The sequence below is a fragment of the Panthera onca genome, chromosome C1 (genome assembly GCF_046562875.1).
Source record: "Panthera onca isolate mPanOnc1 chromosome C1, mPanOnc1 haplotype 2, whole genome shotgun sequence".
In the NCBI taxonomy this organism is placed as follows: Eukaryota; Metazoa; Chordata; class Mammalia; order Carnivora; family Felidae; genus Panthera; species Panthera onca.
The window spans coordinates 859,752-885,092 of record NC_138346.1 but is presented as its reverse complement, the minus strand read 5'-3'; the positions used below and the strand labels follow the sequence as shown (position 1 = coordinate 885,092).

General features: G+C 50.7%; 1 protein-coding gene across 2 annotated transcripts in view; it reads right to left on the bottom strand.

Moving 5' to 3' along the window:
• The window catches only part of HDLBP (high density lipoprotein binding protein), a 71,990-nt gene that overhangs the window by 9,672 nt on the left and 36,977 nt on the right, over positions 1-25,341 (bottom strand). For both annotated transcript variants that reach the window (XM_060624393.2, XM_060624392.2), the window contains exons 2-17: positions 24,895-24,959; positions 23,585-23,697; positions 22,035-22,192; positions 20,601-20,816; positions 13,504-13,710; positions 13,204-13,419; positions 12,476-12,682; positions 12,236-12,343; positions 10,835-10,939; positions 10,385-10,463; positions 8,604-8,743; positions 7,083-7,187; positions 6,858-6,971; positions 5,793-5,879; positions 5,496-5,627; positions 1,972-2,190 (exon numbers count right to left, since the gene is read on the bottom strand). In XM_060624393.2, coding sequence (XP_060480376.1) covers positions 1,972-2,190; positions 5,496-5,627; positions 5,793-5,879; positions 6,858-6,971; positions 7,083-7,187; positions 8,604-8,743; positions 10,385-10,463; positions 10,835-10,939; positions 12,236-12,343; positions 12,476-12,682; positions 13,204-13,419; positions 13,504-13,710; positions 20,601-20,816; positions 22,035-22,192; positions 23,585-23,660 — 2,169 coding nt within the window. In that variant the 5' untranslated portion in view covers positions 23,661-23,697; positions 24,895-24,959. The remainder of the gene's footprint in view (positions 1-1,971; positions 2,191-5,495; positions 5,628-5,792; positions 5,880-6,857; positions 6,972-7,082; positions 7,188-8,603; positions 8,744-10,384; positions 10,464-10,834; positions 10,940-12,235; positions 12,344-12,475; positions 12,683-13,203; positions 13,420-13,503; positions 13,711-20,600; positions 20,817-22,034; positions 22,193-23,584; positions 23,698-24,894; positions 24,960-25,341) is intronic.

Here is a 25,341-nt window from a genome sequence, read left to right as displayed (position 1 = left end):
CTGACTCAGACCCATACAATGCTTCCCCCTTCTTCCTTGTATCCTGAAACCTGGCTCACAGGCATGAAGAAACACAAGAGGGGGGAAAAAAAAGAGGGTCTACCAGCATGCTAAACAGAGTAATAAACAAGTGAATTCTGTTATCTTTTAAATGCTGGTTTCACAAAACACCCCTGAGAAAATCTTCTATTCTTCAGACAACGACATTGGCAAATAGCACCATTATTAAAAAACCTATGAGCAGGGGTGCCTGGGTGGCTCCGTCGGTTAAGCATCCAACTCACTGTTCGTGAGTTCAAGCCCCACGTCGTGCTCTGTGCAGACGGCTCAGCTCCTGGAACCTGCTTCAGATTCTGGGTCTCCCCCTCTCTGCCTCTCCTACCTCCACCTGCACTCTGTCTCTCTCTCAAAAATAAACCAACGTTCAAAAAAAAAAAAAAAGCTAATGAGCAAGGTGACCCCAGCTTAGCAACATGATAAAAGATGACATACTTAAACCAGTGGGGTCACCCAAAAACACAAGGTCAGTTAAACATTAAAACAAACAAAAAACCACCACTAGGGGCACCTGGGTGGCTCAATGGGTTAAGCATTGACTCTTGATTTTGGCTACAGTAGTGACCTCACAGTTCCTGAGCTCAAGCCCTGTGTGGGGCTTTCCACTGACAGTACAAAGCCTGTGTGGGATTCTCTCTCCCTCTCTCACTGTTTCCTCTCTCCGCAAATAAATAAACATTAAAAAGAAAAAAAAAAAGGAAAAAGCTAACCAAAAAAATCTAATACATATGCTTAAAAAATGAAAAACCATGCTACCATGTCAACAGATGCAGAAAAATCTTCCTACAAAACCCAACACCTGTTCCCGCAACAACTCTGAGCAAATCGGTAACAGACGAGAACTTCCTCAACCTGATAAAGAGCAACTTTGGAAGACAGTGTAACTCCCACTTCATGGTGAAGGACTGAGCACTTTCCCCAAAGGCTGCCAACAAGGCAAGGCTGTCTGCCCTCCCCACTGCTACGCAACGCCATACTGGAGGCCCGCGTGGCTCATAGGACAAGACCTACGGGCGTACAGATCAGAAAGAAACCCAACTGTCTACGCAAAGACAACATGTTCTACACATAAAACTCACAAAAAAAGCTACTAATACTAGTAACTGAACTTTAAAGCAGATGCACAAAACAAAGCCAATACAAAAAAAAACATATTTCAATACATGACCCTAGCTGGAATCTGACGCTGATTTATTTCATTAACAACAATGCTACAAAGCAAAATAGTGAGGATATGAATTGAACAAAACACGAAGGAGAACCCCATGCTGAACGTAAGAAAACACCAATTAAAAATCAAAGACTTAACACAGACTGGAAGACTGAATTCCCGGGAGGTCAGTTCTCCCCAATTTGGTCTACAGATTCAACACAGTCTCGGTCAAAATCTAAGCAGGATTTTCCCCTAGAAATTGGTAAGCAGTTTCCAAATGCAGAATGGCAAAGATCTAGAACAGCTAACGTGGTTCTACAAAAGCACAAAGCTAAAGGTGTGTCACTGGGACACCCAGCCCCCCCCGACCCTATGGTGTCACTGGGACACCCAGAGTCCAGCAACACACCCACGCGTGGGTTTTGACAAAGGGGCAAAGGTGATTCAATGCAGAGTTTAAGGTGATGGCCAAAACATTCTCACTGCAGTGGTGGTCATGTCAGTGTGTGTATGCTCGTCAAAACTCAGAAAAGTGGATTTTATAGTCTATGAATCCTACTTAAAAAAGCCAATACGCCAAACCGCAACTTTTCTACATCGTACAGGTAGGCGTTCGACCTGCCAAGGCCCTTTGTTCAGCAATGGCAAAACCAGAGACATAAAGGTGTAACGGAGCAGTTTTCTGACCTGCCACAAAAACAGGGCAAGGATTTCTAGCAAGGGACAGACACGGCACCATCACTCCTGGGCGTGGGGCTCACCTTCTCCTCTGCCAGGTGCAGGAGCTGCTTCTTGGCCTTCTCCACATCGGAGGCGGGGCCCCTGATGACAACTGTGTCACTCCCCGAGCCCTCCACAGGGAAGTGGATGTGCACCCCGCCGCACTCCTCCATGATGGAGCGGATCAGGCGGCCCTTCGTGCCGATGAGGGAGTTGTGCAGCCTGGCGGGGATGGAGACCTCCACTTCGGCAATGTTGGCCTGGAATCACACACAGTCCGTGAGGTGTGGGACACAGGACGGCACGCCCGCCGCCCAGGGACCCGGAGCCTGTGTGCATGAGTGGGTACATGAATATGGGTGTGGGATGGGACGGGGGCAGTGGCTCACACAATGTGGAAGGGAAGCCTCCGGGTTACACGGTCAAAACAGTGCTTTCCTCCTTTGCTTCTCTTGGTGCCCAAGCAGAGATACACCGATATGCCCGCGGGTCAGCACCTATCCTGCCTCTAGTCAAGGTGACACAAGGACCAGGTTTACCTCCCACAAGGACACAATGGTGTTCAAGACACTGGAGACAGGGAGGAAGGAAGGTGAGCCTGCTGACTGCCCCCTGGCCAAGTCCCGGCGTCAAGGACACAGGGCCGACAGGTCAGAGCCTGAGGGGAGGGGGCAGCGTGGAGGCAGAAGCCCCCGTGAACCGGACATTGCTCCCATACTGACGTGCGGAGGGAAATGGCCGAGGCTTGGGAAAGAGCCCCGGATCACTAGAGGGAGCAAACCACAGCACACAGCACTGTCCACGTGCCAGGACGTGGGCACAGGAAAGCCTCACTTCAGTAGTGGGAAGTAATGCCCCAGACTAGGCACTGCTGTGACGCCACCTCATGTGTCTCAAGAGCAAGTCCACAAAGGAGCAAAGTATTTCAAAGTACCTTAACGAAGCTGAAAGACACTTACAGGAATGCAAAACTATCCAGCATCCACCAAAGGAAACCTCCTAACTTCTGGCATCCAATGAAAAAATAGCAGATAAGCAAAGAAACAGGAGAAAACTACCTCACTGAGAAAAGCACAGAAAACAGCCCAGAAATGACACAGACACTAGAACCAGTGGGTTGCGGGGCGCCCGGGTGGTTCCGTTGAGCATCCCGCTGTGGCTTTCAGCTCAGGTCGTGACTTCACGGTCCTGATATCGAGCCCCACATTGGGCTCCACGCTGGGCGGTGGAGCCTGCCTGGGATTCTCGCTCTCTCCCTCTGCATCCACACCTCAGATAAAAAAAACCATAAAAAAAAGAAGAACCGGAGGAGACCGATAACACTACAACAGGCATTTTCACGACCCTGCATGTGGTCAAAAAGGCAAAGAAAGACTGAAGGTGTCAATGTAAAACCTCCAATATTCCAAATGAACCCCTACAGGTGAAAACGTCCAAAATGACAAATACACTAGGTGGGATACAGACAGATTACACACTGCAGAAGATTAACAAATTTAAAGAAACTAATGGAGGAAAAAACACCACTTCACCTTTCCACTCAAATAAAAAGCGTACCAATGAACCACAGGACAATCTGGCTGCCTATCACCAGGTAACTGGAGTCCCTGAAGGGGAGGACAGAAAAAAAATATTCAGAAATAGTGACCCCAATTTTTCCAAATTTGATGACAATGCTAAACTCACGTATCCAAGAAAGCTCAATGAACTCCAAGACACGCGAGGAAAAGGACCCCCAGACATGTCGTATGTCGCTCAAAGCCTACGAGACACTCCTAAAAACAAGAGCCAAAGAACGTGCGTGGAGGAGCAAAGTAAAGGAGGACCTCAGACGTGTCCTCACAGACACTGTGGGAGGTGCCAAAACAGAGTCAGGTGCAGAAAGAAAACCTCCAAGCCAAGGTTGCAGAGCCCCCGGATGCCCACCCTGCCACTGGGGCAGCCTCCTGGGAAGACGGGCTGGCACTTTCTTACAAAACTAAATACGTTCTTGCCACATGACCCACGTGAATACTAAGGGAAAGAAGCCAATGTGCAAACAAGAAGGTGCCGCGGGGCCGCAACGCAGACCAGGGAGGCCGGGCAGTAGCGCTGGGACGCGGGATTCTCAGCACCTCCAGCGACACTGCCATAGCACGAAGGGACCTGGAGGAAGGAAGCGCACGTGGAACGTGTGCCCGGACAACTCTGAAACAACCACTAAAGTAAAAGCTAGAATATCCAGTAAGCCATAAAGGGAGATCAAAGGAAAAACAAAGTTCTATTAAATCCAAAAGCAGGCAGAAAAAGAGGACAAAGACGGGACACACAGAGAACAAGTTCAAGGCGGTGGACTGAAACGGAACCGCACAGAACAATCACATCAGGGGTGACTAGGGGCTGTGGAGGGCCAAAGGAACTTGTTTATGGGGACAGTTTGTTTGGGAAGATGGAAAGTTCTGGAGACACATGGTGGTCATGGCTGCACAGCAAGTGTGAATGCACTTACTGTCCTGGGGCTGTACACTAAGATGGCAAATCTTGTTTACATGAATTTTAACAGAATTTTAAAATTAAAAAAATTCACATTTCCTCACACTTACTAAAAATATGGATTAAAACATGGATTAAAACAGGGTATCTACAATTACTAATGTAATTAGATACAATTAAAAGGCAGAGATGGTCAAACTGAGTAGAAAAAAAAGCAAACTGCCTAAGAGAAACCTACTTTAACGAGAAAAAGTAGATTTCAGAGCAAAGACTAGTACCAGGGTAAAGGAAGATGATTCTAGAATGACACGAATTACAGGCATCAGGAATGCAAAAGAGACCACCACAGTGAAAACACACTATGGGAATACTATGAAAAATTCTACGCTAAAAAATTTGACGACTTATTAGATAAAAAAACCCCTTCAAAGAAAAACTACAGGTCTCAGACCTGTAGGAAAATCATCAGTGCATACAATGACAGTATTGCACGGCCATTAAACAAAACAAGGTGCTGACACACAGAGCGACACGGATGCTCGAGGTGAAAGCAGCTGCAGATGGGGGAGCAGACGCCAGGATTTCTTTTAGACGAAGATGCAGGAAACCCACTCTAATCCCCTGTGGCCGAAAGCAGATCAAGGGGATGGCTAGGCAGAGTAGGGGGCGGGGGCTGGCACGAAAGAGGGAGGGACTGAAAAGGAGCAGGAGGACATTTCTGGGGTGCCGGACACGCTCGGCATCCTCACTACGGAAAGGATTCCATGGATGTACACGTGTCCTAACTCACCAAAGCGCACGCTTTAAACATGCAGTTTTTTACACATTAACTTTTCAGAAATTGAAAAAAATTATTGTAATGCCTTCACGACATGATTTCCAAGCACTCAAGTCCAGTGCTACTGCTCAGACCAGCGGGGCACACCGCCACAGCCAGGCACCTGGCAGGTGGCTGCTCGGAGGCCAGCACTGCTGCGGGGAGGGCCAGCCTGCCTGACCCCACGTGCCTGAACAGCAGGCTAGCGCCGTGGGGGCTGCTGAGACATGACCACAGGGAGCCTGGCTAGCGTCCTGTCACAAAACACCCCATTACCAGGTCTTTCTGGATGGACAGGATGCGGCTCCGGGCAGCCTCACAGTTGGCTCGCTTGCCTGTGATGATAATGGTCTCTGAATTGCTATTCTCTGCTGGAAGGTCGATCTTTGTGTTGCTTTCTTCTCGGATCTACAAGCAGATGGGACACCATGAAAAGCGGACGTCCCAGGTGAGACAGCTGGAGCCCAGGGCTGGAAAGGAAGGCTCCCTCCTTCAAAGCTCAGCCGGAATGGCAGAGGGCTTTGGGGATAGGCTGAGGAGAGCCAAGGTTCAGGGGACAAACTGGCTGGTCACCTTTTTAATGTTTGCGCCTCCTTTCCCAATGATGTTCTTGTGAAATTGTTTGAAGATCGGAACAGAAATTGAGTAACTATTTTCCACCTTAGAAACAAAAGGAGTGGCACAATTAGCCAGCATACTGGAGTGAGGTATCCCATCATCCATGAAAGAGTATGAAATGACAGGTCTCGTTATGGGAAAACACACACTTGGATCCTCCTGGTCTCCCGCTATCTGACCTCTGACCTTCAGAGGCTTGTCACAAGAATGGGGGATAACTTACTCAGCAATTAGCTAACTGGGCAAGCCACAGTTAACTGATGCAAAGCCACCTTTATAAAAAGTGGCTCGCAATACAACCTGCCATCTGTTCGATGCAAGTTCCACAATCCAGAAGCAACGGAGTGTGCCAAGGGTCCTCAACCGACACTCTGGGTACGAGGGGGTTCTGGCCACCTCCAGGACCAGAGCTGGCCGAGGGCCAGTGGAGACCAGGACACCGGGCTGGGAGAAGTAAGCCCAGAGCACACCTCAAGGTGACACACAGACCCTGACACTCTTGGGAACCCCACCACTCCAGGGCAGCGTGAATGTGCTCAGGGCTGGGAGAGCCCCCATCAGTGACTGAGGCAGCTGTCAGCTCGGTCCAAGCCCCATGAAGGACCACAGAAAGCATGAGCCCACCTGGAGTCCTCCCATCAATAACGACCCTCGGCACTTTCCAAACTACCTGTTCCCATTCCAGCTCTCAAGAAGGTAACAAATCAGTAGCTGACTCCCCACACTATCTGCGCACATCCCGCTCCTTACCAGACGGCACACGTTATCTAGATACCCCAAGGCCCCTCCAGGACACTAGGAACCTGGCACCCCACCGTAATTCCACGCAACACTGAGGCCCTAACAATTTCTGCCAGTCTAAGCACACGGGGTTACCAGGGATGGCATCACTATGGAGACGGCAGACCAATCCAGGGCCCAAGTGTGCTCCCCAAGCAGAGGTACTGATGGGCCAAGTCCCCCAGGCCTCTCCACCACCAGCAACACTGTATCTCAACCAAGGAGGGAAACCTCCCCTACCAGGTCTGCCACCATCTTCTGCATGTATTTTGTGCATTTTTCCACCTCATTCTTGGGCCCTCTGAGTTGGACGATATCACTCTTTTGTGCTGGGTCTGGGAAGTTGATGATAACCTGGACAAATCACCACAAATCCAAGTTCAGTTATTGGTAATGACTGGATTCCACAACAGTGCCAATCAATCCCTCCTAGAGGACTCAAGAATGCCTTTGGGAAACCCTTACCTCTGGGAATTTGTCACGAATTTCACGGATCCGTTCACCCTTCTGGCCAATGATGGTGCGATGGAATCTCTGCTCAATGATCAGATCCTTGGTACGCTCATTTTCCTAAAAACGCGGTTTGAGGAGATGATGTTAACAGCAGGAGGCCCCCCGGGGGCCTGGGGAGCTCCACACAGCCTCGTAGCACCGCAGGGAGTCGGCAGCCAGCAGAGTGCCCTGGAGAGGACACCCACTCTCTCTAACAACACGGGCTGGGTGTCATTTTCCTGAATGAAGTACGATTCCACAGCAGAGTTCAGGACCCCTCAACCAGAAGTGCCAGTGCAGTGGCCTCAACCCATGGGGACGAGAACAAGAGACCATGAGGCACAACGCCCCGCAGGCAGTGATCCTTCCAGAACACAGTGTGGTTCAACCACTGCCACATGTGGATAATTAAGAAAGGTTCAACACCAGGCAGTAAACCTGCATGGTTCTGGTTCTCACCTACCCCAGCATCTCACTAAAACACCAAAGAATAATACAAAAGAATAAACAGAGGTAGGATAAAGAAAAAATACTAGCAGCTAACCATTCAAAATCTTGGGGGAGATTCTGGATCAGACTGGCACCAGGCTGACAGAGAGACACGGGTTCAGTAATCCCACAGAAGCACCAGATACCCCAGACCAAGGGACCCCCCTCTCCCCCCCCCGTCCCCCGCCCCGGGCAACAAGAGAGCTGGCTGAGTAAGGGAAGAGCTGGAACCCTCTGCTGAGCTGTGAGCTCAGGGATGGCCAGAGAATGGCAGGAGGCTGCATGTGTCAGCTTGCAGCTGAGGAAAAGGAAAGGCCTACTGCCCAAAGGGGGCCTTGAGGGCAGGCTCCAGGCCTGGGCACCAGAGCCAGGCAGTGACAGGGTGACAACAGACATGCAGCTCACTCCCTATCCCGACGAGGCACGCACGCTGCCCTGCCCGAGGCTTCCTGACATTCTGCACGTGTTTACGCTGAACCGCAAACTCTCACTCAGCACGTGCCTCCTCTGGATGCTGAAAGGCATCCCAGTGACGCTTACGTGCAGCCCAAACCAACAATCACAGCTGCGTGGCTATCTGCATATGAATCACACGATCGAGATAGACACACCAGCGCTGACAGCTTAGACAGGGGAGTGCAGAACTTCAGTCTGGCAGCAGGAACAAGCCCCGCCAACCTTTAGAGTTGCAGATAACCACACAGCAGGAATTTTCAACCTTGGCTGCACATGGGAGTCCCCTGGGTGCTTCTAAGAATCCAGAAAATCCATCACAGTCCCTGGAGTCGGTACTCAAAGCATCCCAGACTCCGGGGTTTCCCCAAGGCCAAAAGCCCTGCTGCAGAGCCCCAGTGCCTCCAGCACAGCACCTGGGCCCCTGCAGCTCAGAGTCACTCCTAAACCGAGCGAGTCCCATTCTCCAGGACCGCACAGAGGGTACCCTGCAGAGTCACCCAGCAGGCACAGGCGCACCCCTCCCCGGCAGGGCCTGGCCGTAGGTCTCACCATCCGAGAGGCAAGCTCCAGCAGCTCCCGCTTCGCCTGCTGCACACCCTGCGGGTCCCCCTCGATACGGATCAGGTTGCTCTTCTCACTGTCAGGAGGGATGCGCACGGACACCTTGTACTGGTCTTTGATTCTGTTTACTTAATAATACAACAAGAAACGCGTTTTAGACTCAGAACCTATTATGTTCCACTGGTGATTAACCACCTAGCAGAACAGGACTAAAGCCCCCACTCACTGGTCACCCAACAAGTAAAGGGGGTGATTAAGCCTTCAGTGCAAGACCCTCCATTCTCTAAAATGTGTTGGGTATGGTCTTTACCTAGACGGACCATGCAGGTGTCACCCTGAGGATGTCACGTGACGGACAGCTGGGGCCTCTCAGTGGATGAGGTTTCCCTGGCCTGGGCTATGGCTGGGGCTTTAGAATACTTAAAAGATCCCAGGGGTTTCTAAGGCGGAAGCAAGTTTGGGAACCGAACCACTGTGTTCTCACGTCATAAAATTACTCTCAAAAAAACAAAAATAACAGAAGGGCACCTCCCAATGACCGCCCGAGGGCTCCACGGAGGTCAGGCTGCTGCCCAGAAAGACCCCACCATCAGCTGGGATCCAAATCAAGACTTCACTTCTTTGCAAAACAAGTTGAGTTGAAAACCCTCTGTCATCTTCTTTCAACAGAGACCCAAGCCCCCACACCCTGGAGAGACCTTATCCCAAGAAACAAGGCCTGCATTTTGCCCAAGATCCTTAGGGGTCACAGAGGAGGGCTGTGAGCACACACAGAGACAGCCAGGACATGTGCTATTCCAGGGTGAAACCACGTAGGACAACAAGAGCCAAGGACTCGGAAGCCAGGTGGGAGGTTTCAGATCATGAAAGAAAAGGAGGGGAGAAACAGAACCAGAAAGCGAAGAGAATTAACCTGAACCACATTGGGGGCCCCTCACTCCTGGGGAGCAGACACCGGCAATTTGTGTCAGAGCTACGAGTTCTTACGTGAAGACACCCCAGAGTTCATCCACACACACACACACACACACACAAATCGAGTTACGGCGTGCGCGAGGCTTCAGCAGTATGTGCAAGGGAGCTCCATCAGGAGGTGCTCTGTGTCTGTGGCCTCTCACTGGTGTTTAAAATACCCCAGAACACAAGACTGACACCAAACACGGCACAGCTGACAAGCTTACGTTACTATGAACAAAAACTGGACCGTATCAGGCAAAAACCAAAGAGGACACGCTCACAGGGCATCCTGTCTACACGGCTGGGGTCCCTACAACCTAGGGATGGACCCAGGCTGGGACGTGTGCTGCCCTCTCACCTCCTACTACAGAGCAAACATAGGGACAAGGAAAGCACTGTAATGTGTCGGGTGGCCTCACGGTAAACCAGGCCAAGGAGTGGGTTTTAGAAAACATCCTTCATTTGGGCACAGCCCTCACTCAACACACTTCTGAGGAACCACGCTTGCGCTCCTGATCAGACAGAGCTCACCTGGGCTGCCGTGATATCGCTTGCCCAAAAGAACCCCTCCCTGTGCCCGTGAGCCCAGACATTTCCTGCTCCTTGGGGAGCCCTGCTAGGCACCCATTCGGTAGTGACTAGAAAACCAGTGATGTTACCCCATCAGGCTCGGTAGTCCTTCACCGTGACCTCTGACCAGGATGGTCATGGTTACCTCCAGACCGACCACAGCCCGAGGAGAAGAGGAGTTCGAAGCTGTGTGACCCACCCTCAACCCCAGCACCACCCCCGGCGCCATCAGCCGCACTCACTGTTGGCCCCGCTCTTCCCGATGAGGTGCCTGTGGAACTTGTGGTCCACGTTGATCTCCACATAGTCCATCCGGGTAATCTGCAGGAGAAGCACAGAATGGGTCCGGAGACAAACTCCTGAGGCCATGGGATGAGCCACCGTCTCAGACACCAGCAAGAACCAAAGTCCAAAAGCCGGTAGCTGTTGCCATGTTTTGTCACTCAACTGTCGGGCATTGTTCTAAGGCTGTCCTTCCGGCCCACTTCAAAGACCCTTCTTCAAAACAAAGTCTCCTCCATCCATGAACCTCCTGGACTCGGCCAGGTTCTAACCGCTTCAGAACCCGTTACTCGCCCTGGGCTACCCCTGGGTAGCCAGGCCCACCCACGTGATGTCTGACTGGCAAGCGAGGACATTCCAGCCACGCCCCTACCTCACCAGCACCCACAACGTGCAGGGGGGCACCTTACCAGGTCTTTGACCATGGCTTCAATCTGTTCCTGGGCCACGTTTACATCCTCTGTGGGGCCTTCCAGAGTGATCTTGTCCTCACCTTCCGTGAACTCGATGTGAACCTACCACATCAAAATGAGGAAGGAGATGGCCAAGACGGCACGGCACAGCGGCAGCGCCCTGAGAACCTGCGAGTGCTTTCCTGAGGCAGCGGCCAACCCCACCTGCTTCATATAAACGCTCGTCCAGAGACACCACAGGCGGCTGAAGAGGGCAGCTGGGGGACACCCATTATTTCGGTACCGATACTGCGATCTAGTCATCTTTGCTTCAGTAAATACGGGAACTGTAAAATCCTCCACAATACGCCTACCACCCACACCGCAGACCTAGAGCACCTCAACACCACTTTCCCCACTGTTTCGCTGTGGCACTTTCCCCGTTACAGGCCTACTCCTCTTCACTCACACAAAGAATGAGACAGGAGACAAGTACTGGGGCCCCTGGGTGACTCAGTCGGTTGAGTGTCCGACTTCGGCTCAGGTCATGATCTCACGGCTCTTCAGTCTGAGCCCTGCGTGGGGCTCTGTGCTGACAGCTCGGAGCCTGGAACCTGCTTCAGATCCTGGGTCTCCCTCTCTCTCTGCCCCTCGCCCACTAGCATTCTGTCTCTCTCTCTCAAAAATAAACATTAAGAACACTTTTTTAAAAAAGTCAAACAATGAGGACAAGCATTAGGGAGGAAATCTGAACCCACGGAGAGCTGCCTGAAGGTGGTCCACAGGCAGGGCCAGCCCTGTCCCCGCTTACGACACACCGGGCAAGAGGGCAACGTGTGACGAGGGCATTAAGGGAGAGTGGCCCCAGGAAGCAGCTGCATTTGTGTGAACCAGGACCCTGAGCCTAAGGGAAACATGAGGAAGTCAACTGGAAACCCGCTGTGAGTAGGAGGGTGGTACGAAGGAGGTGTTCCCGCGCGAGTCCGCCGGGGTAAGTCCACGGGGAGCTGTGGTCCCCTCCGGAAGACCAGGGAGACGTCAAGGATGGGAGTGCAAAGCACGAAAAGGCTGTAACGCCGCACTTCAAACAAACGGCGCGCCATGTGCTCTTCCAAGTTTACACACGTAACTATCGTGAAGTTACTACGCCCTAGTACAGGAGAGCTTTCCTAAGGTATCCACGACACCCGACGATACACACAGCTTCCGACTAAAAAGGTCAAAAGAATGACAGGTACATTAAAAACTTCATTACGTTCTTCCTCAGCCAACCATGTAAACGGACTGGCACAAACAGCAACTGACTTTTAAAAACCGTGCCACGGTCTTCAGAGGCACGCCCAGAATAAACAACAAACGTCAGCAACGGGACGACAAGATCAAAAACTCAGAACTAACACATCCGCAAGGCCCCCTCACCTTAGGCATCTGCTGAGTGATCTTGGCCAGGTTCTGCCCTTTCTTGCCAATGATGAATCGGTGAAGCCAGGAAGGAGCGGAGACGGACGATACCGTAAAACTGTTGGCCTAGGAAACCAGGGGGCAGAGCAGCGGGGTTGCGGGGGCCAGCTCACGCGTGTTCACGCTCGCCAGAGCCAGGCGTGCGCTCCCCCGACACGGTCCCCGCAGCCAGCGCCCGGTGTCGTACGCGGCAGTTACCTTGGCATAGACTTCAGTCAGCGCCTGCCCCAGCTTTTCAGGCTCGCCTCGAAGTATCACAGTCTCGGAGATGCTGTCTGAGGGTGGGATCTCCACAGACACGCCTGTTCTTTCCAGGATCTCCTGTAAGGAGTTGCCCTTGGGCCCGATGACATACTTGTGCTGGGACTTCTTTACCTCCACAGCGATGGTTGTGGTCTTCTTTTTCTAAGAGCACCATGAGGGAGTCAGAAGGGAGGACTCAGGAGGAATAGGTGGGAACAGAACACTGTCATCAAAGAAGGGGGGAGCAAGACGCAGAGCCTTACATACTCGTGAGCCCTTGCAAGTGAAGACGGGGACCAGCCAACCCCCAGAACCTCCTCTGATCAAGGGCTGGGTTTCGTCCTCACAAGAATCACCTGAGAATTTAACTCGAGCCCGGACTGAAAAGTCCAAGTCCGTGAGGTGAGGACACCAAGTCCTCCCCTACCTCAAGGAGTGAGTATGGGGACTCCATGACGGGGACTCACAGCAGACAGCTAGCTCCAACACTGGACTGGATCTGGGTGCTACGTCCAGCCCAGGCGTCTAGCTCCAAGCTCTGTCCACTCTTTCCCTGCCCAACAGCTCTACCCGCTAGCTAACTAGAAACTGAACTCATCTGGGCACAAGACGGTAAGAGGCAGGGGCTAGACTTCAGCCACACTTCCAGATGACAGTCCCCACACTCTCTGCCCAACCACTACCTTCTCCTCATAAATCTTCTTGATGCGAGCCACAGCCTGGGCCAACTGCTCCTTCTCTCCAGTGAAGACAATCTCTGTCCGGTTGACGCTGGGTGGGGGGATGTTGATGCGCGTCCCTGTCTCCTGCATGATCTCACCAACAAGTCGGTTATAAGGCCCAGCGATGAAGGGGTGGAACGCCTTCTCCACTTCCAGCCTCTCGACAGCACGTTTGTCCTGGAAAGGACAGAACAGAACCATGAAGGCACAGCTCTTGGGCTGAGGCCGATGCACACACACCAAGCCCTCACCTGGCCCCACCTGCTCAGCGGAGATGAGCAAGACTTCATGGCGAGCTTTCTCGATGCCTTCTTTGGTACCGGTGATCCTGATCTGATTGCTGGCGTCATCTGGGCGTGGGATCTGGATTTTGGTTGCAGTTTTGAGCTCTAAGTCTTGCAGTTTCTCTCCATTTTTGCCAATAACAAAGCGATGGTGTTCTTTGGGAATGGCAACAGTTGCTGAGGCCTGTAAGAGGAAGAGAGGCAGAGAAAACAATAGTATTTGCAGGTCCTGAAAAAGCATTATTTCTCCATGGTATCCTCTCCGCCTGAAACGCCATTCTTGCCTGCCAGTGCCAGCCCATCCCTCAGAACACTCCCAGGTTAAAGAAACATCATGGTCTTGGGGACGCTTACCCTGACCCCAAGGCTAGGAAAAGTTCAAGTGCAATACACCCCCCCATGACCCCATGACACATGCTCTGCTGTCATAGTTAGTTAGAAGTACTGATTTGTTCAACGGCTTCTCGACGCAATGAGCCACCACGAGAACAGGAATATTCAAGAATGCTGTCTTGTTCTCCACTTCCATGACTGTCAACACCATCCTGGGACATGGTAGGAAAACGGGTACATAACTGACTAACCACATTAATTTTTGTTTCTGGAATACTAAGCGATTTTTATTTTCAGACATAAGACCTATATCCCTAATAAACTCTTTTTCCTCTCTTTTACAACCACTTAAAACAGACGACTTATCTGAGAAAATAAAATAGAAATAGTCCAAAGCCTTCATCCAATGAGTCCAACTGCTAGAAATCAAGCAGGTTCCTGAAGTCCCAAAGAGCCAGGAGGACACAGGCTCCCAGTCTTCCCAACTCTGTGCAGAAAGTAGCCACTAAGACGACTTAAAAAAGAAACGTGTTAAAGCTCCCAACACTGGTGTAGCAGAAACTCCCGTATCAGCCACTTCCCCCTTCCCCCAAAATACCGTCTTATAGCAGACTACCTGACGTTCAAAACAAAAATGTCATAGAGACCATATAACAGGACCTCACTTCCCAACCAGCACAGAAAAAGACCACCAGCCTGTTACACATTCTGATCAGCTCACGTTTGCTCCAAAAATGGATCAATGAGGAAATCAGTTTATGTAATTCATCATACCACTGACGTGTCATGACGTTGACGTAAGAAGAAAAATCAAACGATCACCTCCAGAAAATTTAAATCTATTTATGATTTAAAATGTGCAAGAACATGAACATCAATGGATGTGTTACTCCTGTAACATGACAAAAGGCATGCACCCTACTCAGCCTGTACTTAACGGGAGGTACCCACTGAGGTCTGCCCCCCCCCAACCTCTGCTGCAGGGGGTCACCACAAAAGGAAACCCAAGGAAGCAAAGCAGGCACAAAGATGAGACAGGGAAGAGGCACGGGCCTGTGCCTTCCGGAGCCCCGGGAAACTACAACTTTATTAAACGTCTAAGGTCTATAACAGGGAGAAGAGCAGCACCAAAGCAGCTTTATCTCATGCTAACGGCAACTGGTTAGAAGACAGAATGCAAAAGAATGGCCATTTCTGACAGGCCAAAAAAAAAAAAAAAAGACAAAGTAGCTAAGTAGACACAACCCAACATAAGAGGTGGGGTCCCTGCACTAAAACTCACAGGACGGGGCGCCCAGGCAGCGCAGGGGGGATCCGAGCACTAGAACTCACAGGACGGGGTGCCCCGGTGGCACAGTCATTAAGCATCTGACTCAAGCTCAGGTCATGACCTCACGGTTCATGAGCCCGAGTCCCGCATCAGGTGAGCCCCACTTCTCTCTCTCCCTTTCACTCACTTGTGCCCTCTTTCAAAAAAAAAAATCACAAAACACTCCTTTAAAGCTCTAATGCAATTCTGAGCAAAAGGTAGATCATAAAGTTTTGCATGGCAGAGCAAAAGAGAAAGGCACAAGGAAAATCTTGAAAGAGGACAGTACAGGAAGGGTACCAGTAACTGTACTAAATATAAATAATATAAAACTACTACCCTTAAAACAGAATATTAGCACACAGAAAGACAGACCAACAGGTCAGAACTGAAAACCCACAAACAGAAACAAGTTAATACGGAAACGTAGGACTTCATAGAAACAGCCACTCAAATCACTGGGAAAAAACTCTTTTAAAACTGGTGTCGACAACCTAACAGCCGTATGGAGAAGGATGAAACTGGATGTGCCCCTCCCCCTGCTGGTAAGAAACTCCAAACATCCAGAACAAAAAGGGAAGAACACCCTTCCAGGCACCAGGAAAAGATGAAGTTTCTCATAATCCAGAAGTGAAACAGTTTCCTAGTGAGGACTCAAAATAACAATAGTAATGAACATGACTACACTTGAATAACCCGTCACACAGCAAAACACACCAAGGTCAAAAAACAAATGGCCAACTAGGAAGCGTTATTCATAAGGTGTATTACTGGTGCAGGTTTTTAAATTCTTTTTTTTAACGTTTATTTATTTTTGAGAGACAGAACACGAGCAGGGAAGGGGCAGAGACAGAGAGGGAGACACAGAATCCGAAACAGGCTCCAGGCTCTGAGCTGTCAGCACAGAGCCCGACGCCAGGCTCGAACTCATGAAACGAACCATGAGATCATGACCTGAGCCCAAGTCAGACACTCAACCAACTGAGCCACCCAGGTGCCCCTCTGGGGCAGGTTTTAAGAGCCCTAATACACTGAGCCAGGTAGACTCTTTAACTTGATAGCAAAGGCCAAAGAACAAAGAGCACACAGAGCAAATGCAAAGGGTCCTTCAGTATTAAACAGACACTCAATCCTGAGCGCCTGGGTGGCTGAGTTGGTTTAGTGTCAAACTCTTAATTTCGGCTCAGGTCATGATCTCAGCGTCGGTCGTAAGATGGAGCCCCACGCCAGGCTCTGCACTGACAGTGTGGAGGCTGCTTAAGATTCTCTCTCTCCCCTCCCCCACTCACACTTTCTTTCAAGTAAGTAAATAAAACAATTCTGCTCATCTGAAAAATCCAAATTAAAAGTACACTCAGCTACTCTCCAGAATGCCAAAAGCCCAAGCATCTGACAGGCGGGGCAAGCCTGTGGGGGAGGCCCCCGGGTGCACCTGGGGGCCAGGGCTTGGCTGCTACAGAGAAATTAAGTATGCGCTGCCCTCAGACCAGCCCAGACCAGCCACCTCACTGCTAGGAAACTCATCTTCAGACAGACAGGGTAAAACAGGAAATCCCATATGCACAAGGTTTTTAACCAGACACACTTATAACAGAAGTCAGGGAGGCACCCAAATGCCCATCAACAGGAATGCCTGAACAACTTCCAGCACACGCACAGAGCACCACGCACCCAAGTAAGAAAGGAGGAGAGCCACTGTTTGCTGATACGTATACATCTCCAAAAAAGACGCAGGAAAAAACAGGATGTAGGGCAAGGTCTATTACAGCAAGTTATCTTTTGCTTCTATTCTCAAACCCAAACAAGGGAAGGATAAATCAAAGACTAAGAATGGTCACCTGGCAGGGGAGGGAGACGGGGGGGCGGTGCGGAAGCTGTCTCTGACAGGATCTTATCACACAGCTCTGACTCTGTCCCAACCTAACTGTATCTCAGGATGAGAGCATGAACTCCTTCAAGCAATTTTAAGACTCCATCACCTTTCATCTTAATTAGAACTACCAGTTTGCACTCATGCAACTTCCTACTAAAAAGGCACAGAAGGGCACCTGGGTGGCTCAGAGAGTTAATCGTTTGACATCACCTCAGGTCAGGATCTCGCGGTTCGTAGTTTCGAGCCCTGCGTCGGACTTTGTGCTGAGAGCTCAGAGCCTGGAGTCTGCTTCGGATTCCGTGTCTCTCTCTCTCTCTGTCCCTGCCCCCTCATGCTGTCTCTTCCCCTCTCTCAAAAATAAACTTCAAAAACAATTAAAAAAAGGGGCGCCGGGGTGGCTCAGTTGGTTAAGCATCCGACCGGCTCAGGTCATGATCCCACAGTCCTTGGGTTCGAGCCCCGCGTCGGGCTCTGTGCTGACAGCTCAGAGCCTGGAGCCTGTTTCAGATTCTGTGTGTCCCTCTTTCTCTGACCCTCCCTTGTTCATGCTCTCTCTCTCTCTCTCTGTCTCAAAAATAAATAAATGTTAAAAAAATTAAAAAAAAAAAAAAAAAAAAAAAAAAAAAAACAATTAAAAAAAAAAAAAAAAGGCACAGAGTTCCTGGATGAACAGTTGACTTTACGTCTGTGGCTACAGTTGGCCTGCATGTCTGTGTTCGAAATTAGGGCATGATGGACACGAATGATCACTCCAGAAGGCGGCAGGAGGCCACACCAAAGGGGGTCCCACTATCCAAAGGTGATGCAAACTTCACCATAAAGGACCAAATCAACCCATCAAAAGTTCATAATGACAGTGAGAAGATTCCCGGGTCCCCCGTGAAGATGCCAGGGTGCCAACGTAGTCTGAACACTGACTCAACAGGTGGCAGAGGAAAGTTCTTCACAAGAAGACCAAGTTAATGGGGAGGGAGTTAGAAAACTGCCATCTGCACCCCACTGAATTTAAGCTGTCTGCAGATGATAACAGTACTAAGCAAAAGATCGGGAACTTTATTAATGGATGCATTTGCTGAAAACTGGAGTCTAGTCTTGGAATCAATAACAACCACACAGGACCACCCACAAGTTTCCCTGCCAAACAAGTTGAACATCAAAGTAACCAACCCCTAGATCTAACCCCCAGTTTACAGGAAATAACAGTGGACGGTGGGACAAAGCAAATACCTGCTTATCCCAGAAAATCAAAGGCACCAAGAAGAGGAGGGGAGGGCACTACTGAGGAATCAAAGAGGGCATGAGCACAAGACGCCCAGCAGGCAGGCCTGGTGTGGATGCCGATTTGAACTCCAAAGACAACTGGAGAAAATTAACGTAAGAAGTCCACAGACTGGGCTTAGTATGTGTATATTATGAAATTACTATTACTTTTAGGGGTGCCTGAGCGGCTCAGTCCCTCAAGTGTCAGACTCTTGACCTCAGCTCAGGTCACGATCTCACAGTTTGTGGGATCAAGCCCCACATCAGGCTCTGCGCCAACAGCATGGAACCTGCTTGGGATACTCTCTCTCCCTCTCCCACGCACACTCATGCGCTTTCACTCCGTCTCTCAAAATAAGTAACAAACTTAAAAATTACTGTTAACTTTAATGAGTAACAGCCTGGTAGATTATACTTTTAAAAAGGTGGGGGGAAGATTACAGATGAATGTATCTGGGATCTGCTTTAAAGTAAAGGGAGGTGTAGGGGGAGTGGAGTGGGTCAGGTCTTCTCCCGCCCAGTGCTCACTCACGAAATACTCAAATATTCACTGACCAGTAAACGGCAAGTCTGAGAACTGATTACATGTCAGCAGCAAGGTGAAGTGCTGCCTGTGTTTCGGGACTTCGGTCCCTGAAGCTAGTGGAGAGTTAGTGACTTTCCCATGGCCCACAAGACAGGGTGAGTGAGAGTGTGGACAGCACAGGGCAGATCCCCTCCTCCCTGCTAAGTCCCTGCTCTTGCCCCACAGCCCCTCATCTTTTAGCCACAACATTCTAGAGCCAGCTCCCCCAGGAGTTTGCAGAAGATCAGTGGCAGGTGGGGAGAACCCCCATTTCTTTTTTTCTCTTTAAAGACTGTATTTTTAAGTAATCTCTACAACCAATGTGGGGCTCGAAATTATAACCTGAGATCAAGAATTGGATGCTCTTCCAACCGAGCCAGCCAGGTGCTCCAGGCTGCCCCCCACCCCCAACCTTTTTGTTAGAGTGAGAGACATTGAGAGATTGAAAGTGAGAGAGTGAGAGAGTGAGAGAGTGAGAGAGTGAGAGAGTGAGAGAGAGAGAGTGAGACAGTGAGAGAGAGAGAGCGAGCGAGCGAGCAGGGGGCAGGGGCAGAGGGAGAGAGAGAGAATCCCAAGCAGGCTCCACACTCAGCATAGAGCCTGATGCAGACCTCAATCCCATGAACCTCGAATCATGACCTGAGCCAAAATCATAAGTCAGACGCTCACTGAGCCACCCAGGCAGGCACCAACAGAACCCCCATTTCTTTTTTTTTTTTAATTTTTTTTTAAAGTTTATTTATTTTTGACAGAGACAGAGTGTGAGCATGAGCTGCGGAGGGGCAGAAAGAGAGAGGGAGACACAGAATCCGAAGCAGGCTCCAGGCTGTCAGCACAAAGCCCAACGTAGGGCTCGAACTCACGAACTGTGAGATCGTGACCTGGGCTGAAGTCGGACACTTAACCGACTGAGCCACCCAGGAGCCCCTCTTTTTTTTTCTTTTTTAAAGTTTATTTGTTGTGAGAGAGACAAAGAGAGCATGAGTGGGGGAGTGGTAGAGAGAGAATCCCAAGCAGGCTCCGTGCTGCCAGTGCAGAGTCTGATATGACGTGGGACTTGAACCCACAAAGCTGTGAGATCATGACCTGAGCCAAAACCAAGAGTCGGACGTTTAATAGACTGAGCCACCCAGGTACCCCAGGACCTCCATTTCTAAGTAAACCCACCTAACGCTGTCTCTGTCACAAGACATTTTAATTTTAATAAGATTCTCTGCATTGACCTTCACCTTTAAGTGACACCGCTAACGGAGAAACAAAAGGTATCGTAGATTTATTTATTGTAACAGTTCTCCCCAATCAATTCCAAGTAGTGGTATCAGACTACTAAGAACTATGAAACAGGTTCAAAACAACATCCGAACTTGTAACCTCCCAAGTTCAGGACCCAGAAACGTGTATTTAACCAGCAATGCGCAGACCCCTGAGCCAGGCCCTGGGGACGAGCGCCCTGTGGTGGTGTCTGCACTACACCATCCAGTGAGCCCAGCTTCTCCAAGTGTCTCCACCCTCGGGACAAGCCTTTACCTTTCAGTCCATCAGGTCAAATAGCAAAAACAGTAGGTGTCCCACTTCTATCCCCGATTTAGTGGTTTTTCAAATAAAAATGCCAGGAGGCTCCACATGTTGCTTCCCCAGTGGGGGAAGGGTCTGACGAAGCCAAAGCCGTATCTGCAGGAGCCAGCGGCACGGTCCAGGGCACACCTGCTCGGGAGAACTCAGCTGGGGACCCACCTGAGTCTGCAGTCTAGCAACGATGTCCTTCCGGGCTTTCATGACAGCATCCAGCTTCCCCGACACCATGATGGAGAGGCCCTGGTCTTTGGCGAGAGACAGCTCCAGATGGGCGCCGGTCCTCTGCATGATCTCCAAGCAGATTTTTGCTTGTTCACCTTCTCCAAACTGGTTCATGTCCTTGTATTTTCTCTCCTCCAGGGGCACATGGAACACCTGCTCAGGAAAAGACAAAAAAGGGAAGGTAAAGAGATTAAGAGACGGAGAACACTTAGGTGCGCAGGCACCGAATACAGAGTCAAGAGCCTGAGTCCGCAGACTCCTAAGTATCCCGCCTCCTCCCCTCCCTTGCTCTACAGCCAGAGAGGGGGTGCCGCAGAAAGCACCTCAGGGCAGGAGGCCTCCCTCCAGTGAAGACAACTATACCCCGATACAAATGGACAGCAAGGAAGCACCAGGTGAGAGCACAGCGAAGGAAACACACAGGGAGGTAAGAGGGGCTGAGGGACAAGGAGACAGAGAAAAGCCATACTCAGAGGGGAGAGTGAGCAAAAGGGAGAGGGCAATAAAAAGGGGGCACATAAGGGAGCAGCGTGAGCACGAGGGGGTGTTGTCCAAGCAGGAGAAAGGAAGGAACCGGATCCCCCAGCCCACTCTGCAGCAAGATGAGGGCAACGAAGGGTTCGGGCAGAGGTAGGCACGTGGACTGATGACTCAGGACCCTCCGGCTGCCGGACGGAGAAGGCACTGAGCAGAGGCAAGAGTGGAAGTGGAAGGAACCAAAATGACTCTTGGTTTTGGGCCTGGACCCCTGAGTAAAACATGGTGCATTTAATAAGATTGGGAAGACTGGGGAGACACCAGGCCTGTGTCAGATAGCTGCCGGAAAGGTGGAAAGACCCAGGATGCAGTCGGTTAGGAGGTTCAGGCTCAGGGCACTTCTTGGCACATGGGTGGCAGGTAATCAACAAGCACGATCAGACAAGAGTTCACATGGGAGACGGGGTTCACCTCACCAATGTCCCAGGTCAGGAGAGCAGAGAGATGGACTAGTGAGATCAAAGAAAGCCACGGAAATGGGTGTCCCGGAGCCAAAAGGAGAAGACTTGCTTTGACATGGGGGGACAGAAGGCAGAAAAGACAGACAGGTTCCTGTTGGAGCTGGTGATGTGGAAAGCCACTTTCAGCAGTTAGGAGCAGAGACTGGATTGCAGCGGAGACTGAAGAGCCAAGGAACCTGCTCCTTCTGAGCGCCAGGGCTATGCGGTGGGCGTGAGGACAGCTGCCCCAGCAGTGGGGAATGATCTACCCTGAAAGCCCCCCCCGCCCCCGCATGCCCAAAGCATTCCCATTTCTGTGTGTTCAAAACCCACTCCCTCAGGTGCTACCACTTCCTACTTGGAATGGCAGAGGAAGAAAGAACGGAGTTTCTACCTGAGTGATGACGGAAGCTTTGATGGGCCGGATCTTGTTACTCCAGGCGCCAGCAGGCTCCTGGGCGTTTTCCAAGCAAGCCGATTTCTCAGGGAGTGGAGGGAAGGCATCTTTGTAGGTTGGAGGGTCGCTCTCCTCTTCTGAATTTAAAGTAGCAACTGGACCAGCCGACACAGATTAAAAGGAAGCACACCACTTTCAACATTAGACGAAAAAGACACTTGGAGAGTTTTAATGTCAAAATAAATCAATAAAAGAGCAACAAAACATTAATTGTGAGTGACACTCCACCCCCACCTCTTCATTTAGTGACGGTAAAGGGCCCTGTGAGCTCACCAGGCCCAGCACCCTCAGGTTCAGCATGTGGCCTGGAGGGGCCAACCCCGACAGCAGGTGCCTTACTCCTCCCTGAGTGGGGTGAGCCCCGTGAAAACAGGCCTTACCACAAAGAATTTAAGCCCAAGAGTCTTCTAATCCTTGCTTACAGAATCACAACTATGACATGACAACGCCTGGCACATAATCAACCCTTAAATATGCAGAACAGAATAATGTCAGTGCTCACTCAGCACTGCCCTCGAGACCCGCCTCCGCGGCAGACCCCGGCCGATCTCCCACCGCAGGGCACCGTGCTGACAATGACTTGTGCGGGAGCTGCCGTCTCTGACCACCCCCTCCCAACTGCACAGGAGCCAACAAGCCCGGTGGAAACCGGGCCCCGGAGCATTCATCACCTCCATCCCCCACAGAGCCCTAATCATTCACGGTTTTTTTGTCCCATTCACCAGAGCTCCGTGAAAGCAGGAGCGGGGCTGTTCCGGATCCCCCCGAGTGCCTCGGCAATGGTAGCGCCCCGCAAAAACCACTGTGAATGGATGTGCACACAGAGCAGGGAGATGACCTTTGGAATGAGACAGGCCTACGTGCCACTCCGGGCTCACCACTTCTGGCCACGTGGCTGTGCTATCCCAGGACGCCAAAAAGCCTCCGCGCTGACAAGCAGCCGGGTCCTGTCAGTGCCTGGCGTCCCTCATCTAGAGAAGGAAACAACCCTACGGGGCAGCTGGATGGCGCGTGGCAGCGCTTGGGTCTCCACTGCCCTAGCAATAAATGAGCACGCGAAACACGGCCAGTGGGACTTACAAAGTGAAATTTTAATTAAACTTAAGAACTGATAGTTGGTTCGGTTATTAGAAAACGTTTAAAGTTGAGAACAGGCTGGAATAGAAAACCCTACTCTCTCACCTGAAAATTTTATAGAATCTGCATACAGATGAAGGATTATAAATGAAAATTTAGCATTCAAATTAAATTATCCTGTTTATGTAAATACACACCAGATCTTGAAGGATTTTAGTTCAACACAACTGGGAAACAGCAATTCTGAAAAAGAATCCCGTTAATTACCAGTGACCACAATCACTGGCTTTCCAGAAAGCGGTCCAGTTTGAGAGTTTCTGTATCCAGAAATACTGGCAGAAAGATTTGACACAGATGCTGAAGGAGCGACGTCTCAGAGTGAAGAAGAAAGGCACAAAAGGGGCCGTCACCTTTGATCTGCTGCGGAACCAGCCCACTTCGGTGTTCAGCAAAGCTCTCTTGGGTCAAAACTGCAACGGAGCTCATGGTTGATCTCGCGCCCGCGCACAATCCGGGTGAGCCACTGGAGCAGGAAGGAGGGAGTCAGACAGAAGAAAGTCAAGGCACGGCGAGACCGTTAAGCTTCGTGTTTCAGCCAAGGGCTTGCTTGTTTCACCAGCAAACCACCCATTCTCCTCACAACCCGTGAGGTACCAGGACACTCAAACCTTCACCAAGCGATGAAAGGCAAAACGCAAGTGAAGGAGGGTCCGTGGACAACTCTCCCCTCCAAGTTTAGCCTCTAAGTGAGGAGGCGGAGGCTCCAACTGAGCGCCCCAGTCCCGTGAAGCCCAGGGGCGGCAAAAGCCTACAGACCGACACCTGGACAGCCATCCTCACATCTACCTCAGATATTCTGGGGACTGGTTCACCCACATGCCTCCCAATGCTCAAGAGATCACGTGACAGCTGCTACCAAAAGCCAATCAAACAGGGTCTGCGGGGATCTCAGGCACCATGGGCACTACAGGCAAGGCCCAGGGCACCGCACAGCTTGGCGACGCGGTCCGGTCCACGGCGGGGGGATGGGGTGGGGATGGGGAGCAGCTTCTTCCACTGGAACAGCAAGAAGCAGGATGGGTAAGTGCCTCTGACGGGTGGGGGCTGGGGATTCTCTGAAGTCCTGTGTCTCAGGGGTCACAGGGGACCCGCAGGTATAGAGTTCCTCAGTCCAGGGAAAGAACCACGCAGTCTCTGCCTCCAGACCTGCTGCCTGAGCACCCCGTACTCAGCGGGATTCCAGGGCTCTAAAAGCCACAGCCCCTTATTTGGAAAAGGGGGCTCTTTCAGCACCGAAGCCGTGGTGTTTGCTTCCCCCTTTCGACTCCAGGCGAGCTCCACGCTGCTGTGAGAATGAAGAACCCACTTTTTTCACACAATTACGCACCAATCTGTATGTACCACTGTGGCAGAAAAGTAGTAAGAGAGCCAACTGATGTAAAAAAGTGAAGTTTTTGTGTAATTTTCACAACTCAGAACTCTTCCTAGTTCCAAGAAAATTAAGCTCTACATTCCTAAAGAGAACACAACCCAAATTCAGACGATCCTGACTAAACACAAAACTTGAACACAGTCGTGGAAGCCAGACGACACACCTGCAGGGCACACGTGCATGCCGCCCGAGTCGCGATGTGGAGCCACAAGTCTCTCTGAACCACTAGAAACGTGTGCGCGCGCGGCTCCGGGACGGGGAACCTTTGGAAAAGATGGTCAAACTTACCAGCAAAGCGGTCAGTAGCCAGAGAGTCCGTCCCGAGGCCGCCTCTGTCAGCCTGCCAGTTTTTGCTGGTGTGGGACAGGAAGGGAGCAGGAGCGAGAAGAAAACCAGAGAGAAGTTACTTATCTGTATTCTACAACCCAGATCCTTTTACCTCCTAAACAGAAAAGGGCACGACATCATCTACACTTCGGTATTACTACCAACATTTAGACAAGTTTTTTGGGAAAAAAGGGGAAGCTCTCTGCTCTTGGGCTATCAGTTTCAAACAAAACCTATTACAGTAAAATGTAAACCATCTAGAACTTTTAGGGGCAATTTTTCCCTGGACCGGAGTGAGCCCTTAACACCGAAACTTTTCAATTGACCCATTTTGAAGTAAAATCCTTACAAACTTGATGGTCTGTTCTCTTGCGTGGTTGACGAATTTCTCCTGCACCCCTCTTAATC